At 37.5% G+C, this 13,348-nt stretch overlaps 1 protein-coding gene across 1 annotated transcript in view; it reads right to left on the bottom strand.

Moving 5' to 3' along the window:
* Positions 1–12,304: 12,304 nt before the first annotated feature.
* BBOX1 (gamma-butyrobetaine hydroxylase 1) overlaps positions 12,305–13,348 on the bottom strand; it is a 49,872-nt gene continuing 48,828 nt past the window's right edge. Inside the window, exon 7 of the mRNA XM_014568098.2 lies at positions 12,305–12,864. Within this exon, the coding sequence (XP_014423584.1) occupies positions 12,704–12,864 (161 nt within the window). The 3' untranslated portion in view covers positions 12,305–12,703. The remainder of the gene's footprint in view (positions 12,865–13,348) is intronic.

The raw sequence follows: 13,348 nt of genomic DNA, 5'->3' as shown, positions 1-13,348 counted from the left end.
TAAGGGTTGAGATACTGGGCTAGTTTTCAAACATAATGTCACTTGTTTCTTGCATCAGATCTCTTCTGCACAATAATCTCTAGAGGTAAATATGACTAGTCTAACCTCATTTCACAAGTGAGGAAATTTACATATTTTGTGCATTTATCTTAATTACATAATCTATCTGGAGTTTATTTTTGTAGGTAGAGTGAGGTGGTGGTGGTGGGAGGGGACATTGTCCCAATTTAATGCTTTCAAAATGGATGACCAATAGTTTTTAATGCTGTTTTGAAAAGAGTATCTTTTCTCCATTGATACGAAGTGTCACTTTTGTCACCAATAAAATTATAGATATGTTTCTGGACTCTATCTTATACCATGAAAGAGCCTTCTGTTCTTGTGCCAGTATAGTGGTGTTTGTTCCTGCGATACAGTTTGCTTTGACATCTGGTAGGAGAGAAGCCCCTTGTTCTTCTTCCTTTATTCTGTTTTTAATGTTCTTGGCTAGTCTTGCACATTTTATCTTTTACATGAACTTTAGAATTAGCTTGTTACAGTTTATAAATGATCCAGTTGGAATTATGTTTCTAATTTCATTTTATTATGAGTTAATTAATTGGAATAGAATGGACGTTTTTATAATATTGAACTTTTACATTGTTCAGGTCTTTTAAATCTCCTTAGTAAAGTTACCATTGCTTTTTGTCTACATCTTTCATGTTTGTTGCTAGCTTTATTTATTCCTATATGTTCTAAATTTCCTTTCAAATTATCTTCTCTAATTGGTACCGCTAGTCTTGTTTTGGCAAAATTTTCTCAGAGGAACTAATTTGTTTGAATCATGTAAGATTCTGTCATGCTGAGTAATAATGGTAACAATTCTAAGTAGAAGAAAACATGCTAGATTTAGAGTTATGAAACTCGGGCTTGTGCCCACCATTTAGTGTATGTAAATCATTTAACTGTTTTGTCCTTAGATTCTTATCTGTAAAATGGGAGTGATAACTTTAATGCACACAGTCATTATGAGTATCCAATGAGATGGTATTTGGAAGTATGCATTATATGAATGTAATGGAATATCAGCAGAAATCTTTTCACTAAAACACTTAGGAAAAAGGTGAGTACACATTTTTAGGGACATAGGAAGCTCTGGAAGATGCCTATAACTCAAATATCCCTGCATGCTACAATATCCCTGTAAGTTAAAGAGGAGTAAAGACTTGTCAGAAACCTTTTTCAAAAGTAAATAAAACCACTGCATAGGTATATTATGAGAGCTTCAGGTTGGATAATAGCTATCAATAATTGAGCATCTTCTGGATTCAAGCCACAGCACAAAGCACTTTACACGTATTATTTAAATTTATAAGGCAGATATTGTTATCTTCATGTCAAAGACTCCTTCCTTCTTTCCTTTCCTCCTTTCAAATTTACTGAAAAGTTGCAAGAAAAATTAAAATGATGTCTATATAATCTTAATTCAGATCCTCCCAAAGTTAACATTTTTTACTATATTTGCTTTTTCATTTTTCTACTGTATATTAATTTATGATTTTTTATTATTGTATTATTATTTCTCAAACTTCAGAGAATAAATGGAAGATGAGAGGTACTCAGTATATGCTAGTCTCTACTTTGTGTAGCTCCACCAGTAAGGGAGATTACATATGCTAGATAAATACAATGCAAAGTGAAGTAGATTTTAACAGAGGGGTATACAGAGGAGCAATGAAGAGGGACTATCTCTCACACTCTGGAAAGAAATGGGGGTGCACAGTGTCCACCATTATTCACAGGATAATGCAGTGTTCCTCTTTGTGTCTTGTGCATTTTTTTGTCTTGAGTACTATTTTGACAGATTGCTGCCCCATTTTGTTTTGTCTCATATATTCTTTGTATATCACTTTTTTCATTCTTTCTGTGTTTTTTCCTTTTAAATGTCTTTGATAGATAAAAATATCATTGGATTAAAAAATCTTTAAAAATTCCTGTTTCAGAGTCTCTCTTAATTTGTGAGCTTAATTCGTTTATATTTAATGTAATTGTAGTTACCTTGGGACTTATTTTTGCCATCTTAAAACATTTCCTACATTGTCTTTTTATTTCTTTTTTAATCTAATTGTCCTAATGAGGAAGTGTCCTAATTTATTTTTAGCTGAATTAATCCTGCTGTTTGTCTCATACACTATGCTCTCTCTTTTAACTACTGTGTTTTTCATATCTATTATTTCCCCTAATTTCTTTTTTATGAATTTTGCTATTACTTATATTACTACTATCTTTCCTTATCTCCTCAAATATTACTACTGTCTTTCCTTATCTCCTTAAATATATATTTTCATGTTTACTTTAAATTATTGACCATCTGTCCTGGCTAGTTCTTTAGTTGCTGCCTTTTACAATGGTCATATTTTTAGGTGGTTTGTTTTGTCCTGGGAGATCACATTGCCCTAGGGGTAACAATTACTCTGGAAATGAGCATTAAAGAAGGGCCACATGTCAGGCCCTAAGCTGTGTTCACCTCAGTGAGTTTAAGGAGAGGGGAAGAAAGACGGCTTATACCACAGCACCACTGAAGATGCTTTTTGCTTACCGCTACTCTACTAGGTAACTTCTCTTTGAGCTCTTAAGAAAAAAAATAACATGGTGAGAATGTTATCAACATATGTTGTACTATTTCCAATCCTACGGATTTCAGAAGTAGGGTAGGATCTGGGCAGCTGTGCCCACTTTCAATCATTCTTCATCTCATTGTGGCTGTTGAGCTGCCTTGATTTTCCGTAGCTCACCCCTGTGGCTCTGCAATTGTTGTAGAGTTGGGTGTTGAAGGAACAGGCCATGATTTTCCCAAGGTAACAAGCCTGAGAATGAAAATAAAACTTGAAAGATCTCCAGTTTATCTTCTCAATGCTTTTCAGACCCTCTTTGACTCCAGGCTGCCCTGACCCATTTCTTTTGCAACCTGGTCAAGACAATCATCACATTCTCCAGGGTTTCTCACATTTTCTTAATGGCTCTGGGGATCCATATTTCCCTCTTATGTCTGTGGTTTTATTAGGTTTGACATCTGACTGGGAGCCAGCAACAGCCCCTGCTTGTTTTCTATTCAGACAAAAAACTTGCTAAAACTTTTCTATACAGTCAAATGGCTATCATTTCTATTTTATAACGCCTGGGTTCTCAGGCAGATTGTACCTGCAGTCTCCTAGGTTTATTTTCAAGATGTTATTCTTAAAAATATTAAAGGCATTCATCCATCTGTAACTTATTTTTGTGGATGATGTAAAAATAGAGAGAGGCTTCTATTTTTATTTTGCCAGAAAGATAGCCAGTTGTGTTATCATCACTTAATAAGGAATTCATCCTTTTGCTTCAGAACTGAGTTATCATTTTCTATCATACAATAAATTCTTTCAGATAGTAAGTTTTATTTCTGGATTCTGTATTGCATTTCACTGATCTGTTTGGCTATTTCAGTACCAATACCGTAATAAATGGAGTAAAGTGTCTTTGTTATTAAGCTCTTGAATCAGTGACTCAGGTGAAGTTGTCTCAGGATGGTCCTACAACTGAGGATGAGACACATATCCAGAGTCACTAATGCTGGCTTTGGCTCCCTATTTTAATTGGAAATACTTAATGAATCACTTTTTTGGTATGTCAAAATATAAAAAATAAAATTTGCCCAAAATTGGCTTTTGATGTAAGAGTCATCTGGTTTGGTGGCGTATTGATAAGTAAATCAGATTTTTTTCTGTTTTTCTTTTTAAATACCATATTGTTTTTTAAAGTTAATTTAATTTTAAATACCATATTGTTAATTAAAGTTAATTTAATTTATAATGAGTGGTTGCTGCTAAGGGAAAGCAAATGATATCTTAGATTGTCTTATTTAAAAGGTTTTTCCAGTTGGATACTTGTTCATTTTCTTCAGTAGATAATCCCAGTAGGGAACAACTTGGTGGTGGCTTAAACTTGAGATCAGGTCCTCCTTTGGTTCCTGGGAAAGAAGGTACATTATTTATCACCCCCAATGCTTTCAGTTGTATCCAAGAAAAAGTGCAGGACTTTCCAGATCATTCAATGCTAACTTTCACAAGGGTTTCATTTTAATTCCGGTTGAATCCAGCATTTCAAAGACACTGCCTAAAATCTGAAAGCAAATTGTATGAAGGGAATAAACAGGAACCACTAAATAAGGTTTCTTTTCATGTGCATATTTATATTCATTGCATCGTGTTTCCCATCTGGCCCTGACCCACCACTGGCCCCAAAATTAAGTCTCTCAATGCATGTCTTAACTCAAAACAACTAGGGCTGCAATTTTGCCCAAGTGTATTAAAAAGGAAATGCTTGATTTATATCTAAAAATGAAACCACATATCTGTATGAATTGCATCTTTTGTACCCTGCTTCCTCACTGCCAGTCGAAGAGTTAGGTTTCTCTGTACATGACTTAACCCAGAACTCTGGTGGTCAGATCTGTAATTTTGCATAAATGTGTTAAAAGGGAAACCTTGTGATTTGTATCTTTAAATACATAATGAACACTAAGGAGCTGGGTCAGCACACTGATATTTCCTGGAGAGAAACCATAGCAATATTTGGGCTCATCAAGCATCATTGACAGTGATATTTTCCATATGGTTTCCAGGTAATGTAAATCTTAGCTCAGTGCCACTGCTTACATCATACATAAACAAGCCCAAAACACCCTTTCTGCACTCATTTTAAGTGTCTTCTCATTATATTGATGTCAGCAGTTTGAGAACATTTATAACCAGCATCTTCTGGGCCACATCACAGAATGGCCTTTGGAAACACCACTTTCTCCAAAAATAAAAAGAAGGGAAAACTTCCCTGTCTTCTACCTAGCAAGTGTGAAATTTGGATCATTTTCAAAAGAAAAACATCTGTGCCCAAAAGTGCTTGTTTATCCAGTAACTCTTCATTAAGTGTCCACTTCATTAAGTGTCTCATGTATGCTGTGTATTAAGAATACAGCAATGTCCAGGGAGAAAAAAAAAACCTGAATAATTAATTATGCAGAAAACCCTTTTATTACAGTTATGGTAAATGCTTCCAAGGAAATGCTTAGTTTGTAAAGAAAATGTGTGGTTGGCAAGAGGCTGAGGAAGAAATATGACTTCCTGGGGCTGACAGAGGGATGTAGTTGCTGACCTCTAATAATATAGAATAGGGTAAGGAGCCCCTCTCCGTGACACTTCTTTTGCTACCAGTGTACCAAAGGAAAAGAAGGGAAATCTTTGAACGAGGAGAGAGAAGCAAGTGCAGACCATGTGTGGCTGTTAAAAGTCCCAGAGGCCTTTTCAGTAGGGATTGCATTGCTTTCTTTGTACCATGTGATCAGAACACTGTTTCTTAAAGTGTGATCCATGGACCACTTACAGCCAGTCCCTGGGGATGCTTATTAATTATCAAGACTCCCAGACCTAGGCCTGCTGGATCCAAATGGAGGTGTATCAGGAGTTAGCATCTTAAACAAGCTTCTCAGTGGTTTTCACATAATCTGTAATTTGAGAACTTTTGCACTGATTTAGATTCTCATGTTTACTAGACCCTCAAATGACCTTTGTGCCCTTTCACTCTTGTCTCTGGATCACCTCTGGGATTACTTCACAGGGAATGTAAAGTAAAGCCATTGGTCAGACATGTGGAAGCAGCAAGAAGCCAGCCTAATTCCACATGAATTAAAATCCTCATAGTGTGGGGAGGCAGAAAGAGATCTGAACAGGAAGCCAACATGTGTGTTTGAATTCTGGCTCTGTCATTCATTACGTGTGGCCATGGAAAGTCATTTCTCCTCTCTCATTTGGTTTGTTCTTAAGATGATCAGCATTTTCCAACTTCAGTCAATAGAGTATCACCTTCAAAAATGTATCACCTGTGTTATTAGAAATATTTTTCTTCTAATGGTTACTTAAGTTTAATTTGAAAAATGAACTTTATATCATTACTGTAAATGGAAAACCAACCACCACTATAATCAGAAAGTCATAAGTATAAAACATAAAACAATTAAAAATTTAAAATTCTATTTCTGAAGCTCTAAAATAATCTCATCTACCTTAAATAATATTGTTACCAGACTTTGGGAAACAACTAATTAAATGACGTTTAAGACCATTTTCTGTTTTATAAATCTAAGTATTTATGGGAGTATCATGCAAATGGTAATTTCATTATTTCTGGAGAAAAAAAGTTTTAAACTTAAGAAGCAATTTCTGAAAAATCAACCTTGGGTGATTATCAGGTGAAAATTTCATGACCAAAGCTGTGAAAAACACAAAGATCTTTTTCCCTCAAAAGACATGGCATTTAATGCTACTGAATGTTTAATTAAATGCTTATATTAAGTATACAGTCTTTAAGCAAGAAATATTTTCCTTAAAGACATCTGCTGACTCCATGTTTCTTTTTTCAAATCATTAAAACTAGAATGGGATTAGAAAAAAATTATTACAGTTTTAGCTGAAATGAAATTCTTAATTTGTTCACTGTATACTAATTGTGCATCATTTTTTAGCTTTATTGAGATATAGTTGACTTACATCACTGTGTAAGTTTAAGGTATACAACATCTTGATTTGATACATTTATATATTGCAGTATGATCACCACCATAGTGTTATCTAACACCTCCATCACATCGCATAATTACCATTGCTTTTTGTAGTGAGAACATCTGTGATCTAATCTTTAAACAACTTCCAAGTATGTAATAATAATAGAGTATTGTCATCTGTAATCACAATGCTGCGCATTAGATCCCCAGAACATACTCATCTTCTAAGTGGAAGTTTATACTCTTTGATCAACATCTCCCCCTTTCCTTCCCTCCAGCCCCTGGGAACTCTCTGCTCTCTCATTCTACTCTATGTTTCTACAAGTTTGGCTTTTTTTAGATTCCACATATAAATAATATCATATTGTATTTGGCTTTCTCTTTCTGACTTACTTCACTTACCATAATGCCCTCAAGGGCCATCTATGTTGCTGCAAATGGCAGGGTTTCCTTCTTTCTCATTGCTGAATATTGGTCCATTGCATTCATGTGTTTTTATATGTTCATCTGTTGACAGACACTTTCATTATTTCCATATTTTGGCTATTGTAAGGAATGCTGCAATGAACATGGAAATTCAGATATAACTTTGAGATCCTGTTTTCATTTCCTTTGCATGTATGCCCAGAAATGGGATTGTTGGCTCAGATGGTTGTTCCATTTTTAATTTTTTGAGGAAACGTCATACTGTTTTCTGCAGTGACTACATCAATTTACATTCATGCCAGCAGTGTGCAAGCATCCCTTTCTTCACATCTATGCTAACGCTTGTTATTTGTTGTCTTTTTGATAATAGCCTTCTGAGAGGTGTGAGGGGATGTCTTACTGCGATTTTGATTTGCATTTCCCTGATTATTAGTGACGTTGATCATCTTTCCATTCCTGTTGGCCATTTATATGTCTTCTTTGAAAAATGTCCATTTAATTCCTCTGCCCATTTTTAATTGAATTGTGTTTTTCTTTTTTCCTTCTTTTTTTTTTTATTTGGTTGTTGAGTAGTATGAGTTCTTAATATATTTTTAAATTGAACTATTGTTGATGTACATCATTATGTTAGTTTCAAGTGTGCAACATAGTGATTTGACATTTAAACACATAAAGAATAGATCATCATGAGAAGTCTAGTATCATCTGTTCTCATATAAAGCTATTAAAGTAGCATTAACAATATTTCCTATGCTGTACAATACATCCTCATGACTTATTTATTTTACAGCCGAAAGTTTGTACCTCTTAATTCCCTTCACCTATTTCACCCATCCCCCACCCCCTCCCTTCTGGAAACCACCAGTGTCTTCTCTGTATCTGTGAGGTCTGTCCTATGCTGGAGCAGATGCTGGCAGTTCCCTACACATCATCTAACCTTCATCTTCATCCCAGTGTTTTAATTATCCATTCTTCCTCCACATGACCATGAGCATCAGTGATAGAGACCACCCCCCTGCCTGGGGGCGTCTTGACCTATTTAAGTTTAACTTGGAAATCCCATTTCCTTTGGTCAGTAATTAGTTTAGGAGAGTGTATTTGACACAATTGTGGTTGAGGAGGCATGGGAGGAGAGAATCTAGGAAAGGTTTTTCTGCTTCCAAGAAGGAAAGTCGGTCTTTTTATTCCTCCCCACGTAGCCACGTCTGGATGTGATGCCTGGAACTTCTGTAGCCATTTTATCAGCTTGAGGATGAAGCACACACATGAAATAAAGCAGGAGCAAGAGAGCTTACAGGGCGTGGGACTGAGGACATGTGATGCGGGAGTCCTGCCTCATTCCAGGGCTCCATGTTTCAGGAGACAAAAAATGTCCTTATTCTTAGATTCAGCATTTCTGTTGATTGAAGTCAAAAGTCAAATATATACATTATTGTATATCATTCTTCATAAAACAACTCACAAATCACTTCCTCAGGGAAGGCTGAGCCCTCCTCCCTCAAATTAGTCCTAGCCTCTAATTGTATGCCCTTGTAGTTTCTCAGATTTTTCATCTTTATCATTTAGCACAATTTGTAATTATTTATTTCCATGATGATTCGATCAGTGCCCGATATTACCACTAGACTATTAGCCCTATGAGGACCCTTACACCTGTCCTGCTCACCACTGAGTTATCAGTGTCCTGAATTGTGTCTGGCACATAGTAGGTGCTCACGAATGTTGCTAGAATAAATGGATGAATATCCGAATGTTTATGTAAAGCTCAGTGGGAGCAGAGGAAAAGGTGCTAAGCCTGACAGGGAGAGCCAGGGAAGGAGTCACAGGAGAGGTAAAACTTACACTTGATTTTGAAGGAGGAAAATGAGTTTCCCAGGTGACAGGGAGGAGCAGTCCAGATGGTTGGAAAAATATGTGCAGAGACACTGAGCTCTGCCTTAATCCATTATGTCCAAACAAATCACATTTTCACTGCAAGAAGTTTCAGTTCAAATCTATCCTTAAAATGATATTTAAGATAAAAGCATAGTTTTGCTTATAAAATGTCTCCTATTTCTTAGTTTCAATCCCTAAACAGAGAAATTAGCCTCAGTGTCACTCAGTTTTTCCATGGATTTCCTCTTCTTGCATAAATTCCCTTGACTGAAGTTCATTTATGTATTCACCTTTTAATAGTCTGTTGGGGGAGAAATAGAGACCAACAAAGATACCTTGTGACATGTCGTTCTGGTGACCTGTGGAGTTATTCCGCTTAACCAGCCAAGAAGCTAATATCCTGCAAGTCAAATCAGAGAAATAGAACAGACAGTTAGAGTCCAGACTGCCAAATAGGGGTAAATTCTAATCCAAGTTACATCAGATCTATTATGAGTTTGGGGGACAGTCAAATCTTTATATCCAGGAAATCTAATCATCTTCAGTCAGCACCAGCTGCTGTAGCCCATAATATGTCATGTCCTATATAACACTTCAGAAATTGTTGCAACAGCATCCAATCCCTCTGTCCCTCCTTTCCAGGGCAGAAATAATCTTTTCAGTGAAGAAGGAAACAGCTAGTCCATAGGGCACTGGAGAGGTCTAGCTGATTTTGAGCATAAGCCACCACTGCTCCTTTATGTTCAGAGTGCAACTGATTCCACAAACTAGGCCAGTGTCATTAGTTTATCATCATACCATGAGGTTTGTAACCTGGGTCACGATCACTAATTGTCTCCAGGAAAACAAGTAATGATTTCATCCATCATCTATATATTTTCCAAATGCCGATCTCCAGTCCAGGTTTGTGTCCTGAGCTGTATGTATATGAAGACTCAACTGCCAAATGCACTAGCTCGAGGGCAATTCAAGTTCAGTCTGTTCAAAACTGGATTCATTTTCTTGTCCACAAGGTTGCGCCTGCTCTTGTGGCTTCCCTTCTTGTGCATGGATTCACTATTAATCTGTTTCTCTTAACTAGAAACCCAGGAGGCCGCCTGGTCATCACCCTCATTCTTTACATGCAGTGAGTGAGTCATCAAGTTCTCTAGATTTAGCCTTGTAAGTGTCTCTCCATACTGTCTCCCTGTGTTCTAATTCAATCTCTCTTAATCTCTCCTCTGGCTTCCTGCAGTAAGTAGATTTATAACCTTATAAGTGGATTTATAGCTTCTAGCTTTGCTCATTTACAATCTCCTCCACAATGTAGCCAGATGGATCCTTAAAAAGTGAATATCTGATCAAGGCACTTTATTATTTAAAAACCTTTAAATGGCTCCTCATTGCTTTCAAGATAAAATATCAACTCTTTAGTGCAACATACAGTTCGACATTTCATGACGTCATCCCCATCTCTGTCTTTGGCATCATATAATCTCTTCTCATCCTTATCTACCCTCTCCCTCTACAACCTCTGCTATTATAACTAATAATAGTTAACATCTATTGAATACTTACCCTCAGCTAGGAATTATGCTAAATGCTTTACATTAATGTTTTCCAGACTTCTCCAGTGATGCATATCACCTGGGATCTTTGCTGAAAATACAGTTCCTGGCTCTCAGCCCAGACATATTGAATCATAATCTTTAGGGAGTGAGTCTGGGAAGTTGTAATAAACACACACACACACGACTGATCATCTGAGAAGTTTGGAAAAACACTGTTCTACATGAATGTTCACTTAAGTCTTGTAAAAATTTAATGAAATAAGAACTGTTATTAGTCTCATGTATAGATAGAAATCTGAGGCTTAAAAGCAGAAGCTATTTGTCCAAAGGCATGCAGCTACCTGATTATCACTATTACAATTTGTACCTAGGCATCCAATCCCAGGGTTCACACCACTGCTGCGTCCTACTATCTTTCACTTGTACATCAGCACATGTGCTGTGTTCACTCTCAATTCTCTGTGCCTCTTGTGCTCTTTGACTTGGAAAGTCATCTTCCCATCTTTGCCAGGAGAACTACTACTAACCCTCATTCAATTCAGACTGTAGCTTTCATGAATCCTCTCCAGTCTTACCTGCTTTCCTATGAACCATTCTGTTAACATAACACATCATCATCTGTATCCTTACCTGTTCCCCTACCAGATTCTAAGCAGGCAGATCTTGAGTTCCTCTACAACCTTAGTCCAGCAGGGTGCCTGATGTATAACAGGTGTGTGATTAAATATCTGTTGAATGAATAAAAGTATCATGTCACTTTTTAGCGTCGCAAGAACCTGGGTTTAGGTGTTGAAAATGGATGGAGCTAGAGTTATTCCAAGAGCGTATGTGTTTTTAGGTATTGAATGCTGCCTCTTCGAACTGGGCCATAACTTTGTTGAACATACCTGTTTTCATTCTAGGAGTCTCTTAGGAGAGATGGGATTGAGAACCCAACCCATACCTTTTGAAGTTTAGAGGAATCAAACATGTGTAGTAGCCCCAGTCAAGACCTGATGATGGGAGAGGACAATGAAGGCCCCAGGAAGGGTGGGGTTACAAGGGAAAGAGGAGTCTGGGCTGGCGAGGTGGAGTTCATACCAGGGTTCAGAAAACAGAGGGGTGTGCTGGCATGGGCTTAAGGCACTTTTGATCCAGATTCCCAGTGCCATAGGCACAACGTGAGTTTGAAGAAAAATTGACACATGAATGGCAGTAGTGTTTCCACTCGGGCTTAAGGCAGGTAGAGCTGTACGGTGGTGGTGGTGATTGAGACTTTCACAGTAGGAGGCTTGGTGAGGTCCCAAAATATACGGACTTAAAATTCACGTACTACGAGATTTCAGCCAATGGTAACACCAAGGCTCCCCTTAGCAGTGGGGTATGGAAGAGACTGGATGCAGCAGGAAAGGGACTTGCATGGTTGGTGGTGACACCTGTGTTCCACCAATGGGGATGAGGTGCTCATAGAAGAAGCCAAGACCACAGGTGAAGCTGTCCAGAGATTAACAGACATCGTGTCCATTTACAAGTATCACGTACATCTTGGTTCTTCCTTTTCTAGTTAATAATCGAAGGCAAGGAATGAGGAGAACTGAGTCACGGACAGGTGTGAGCTATGCTGGCAGTTCTTAGGAGGATTTATTTGGGGCAAGAGAGACTTAGAGGGGACTACATTTTCTCTTAATTTGCCATATTGTTGGATGTGGTGCCATAATTTAGGTACCAAAGGAAATGTTGAGATCACCAGGTGGTGAAGTCTGGAAATTTGAGTAATAGAATTCTATAATAAAAGTGAATAAAAGAGATTTTGAAAATATGAAGACTTTTCCCAAGCCTGCTAAAGACAGTCATGTGCAGCCATAAAAAATGAGACCCTGTAGGCAACAGAGCAGAAACACGCTTTATTTGAGACAAGTTTTATTTGAAACACAAGCTTTATTTGAAACAAAAGCTTTATTTAAAAGAGAGCTTATTTGAAGAAAGATTTTTCTTGATACAAAACTATTTGTGGGCCTTCTGGAGACTCTCACATATGGGCAAGAAAAATTAGATCATACATGCAATGGAAGAGGAGAGCTGCTTTATTTGGAAGAGAGAGAACACGGCTACAATATCAAACAAGCTGGCACTGTGCACGATTACAAAGGAAAGAGAACTCTTGTGAGAAAGAGGACGTGTTCAATGTTAAAGAAATTAACACATAAATGACATGGCTCGTGGCCTCTGAAGACACAATAACCTTGCATGTCTTACAAAATACCCTCATTGGAATCTTACTGAAAGTAGAGACGGGAGAGGTTCACTTTCTCTTCTGGACACGCTCTTTTAAGATCCGGAGCCTCGACATGACCACATCCCAGTCTGCATAAGCCCCTTCCAGATGGCGGGATATCTCGGTTCCTGCTTCGTAGCTGCGACGGCCGTGAAGTAAGCGCCAGTTATCAAAGGTAATCACGTCCCCTAGACAAAAGGGTTTCTCAGCATGAATCCAGTCATGATTGGCAGAGCTCGAAAGTGTAAAATGCAAAGCAGCACTTCATGCTTGGTTCACATCAAGAAACAGTATACTGATTTCTTTACATAAAACTGTACTTTTGAGTTTCCACACAAATCAGGCCACTGGATGCGCACTGCATTAGACCTTTTGCCATTTAAACCTTTGGCCATAACCCAGCAGGCCCCCGTAGACATGTTTATCCTTCTGACTTAAAATATTATGTCTGTGCAACACGTTTGAATTGCTCTTTCTGATTGTGATTTACCTCTTACTTGGAAGTGTTTATTTCTAGTTTAGCAGCTTCAAATAATTCTAAGGATAGTACCATTCGTGGTTTGTCTTTTATGTTCCTAGCATTTTGTGTACATTATTTCTAAGCCTCATAAGGATCCTGAAAAGAGAGCATTATTTCATTTTTTCACACACAAGGAAGCAGAAGCTCTGGGA

Source organism: Camelus ferus, chromosome 10, assembly GCF_009834535.1.
Source record: "Camelus ferus isolate YT-003-E chromosome 10, BCGSAC_Cfer_1.0, whole genome shotgun sequence".
In the NCBI taxonomy this organism is placed as follows: domain Eukaryota; kingdom Metazoa; phylum Chordata; class Mammalia; order Artiodactyla; family Camelidae; genus Camelus; species Camelus ferus.
The sequence above is the reverse complement of the archived record's forward strand: the minus strand, read 5'-3'. Positions and strand labels throughout refer to the sequence as shown.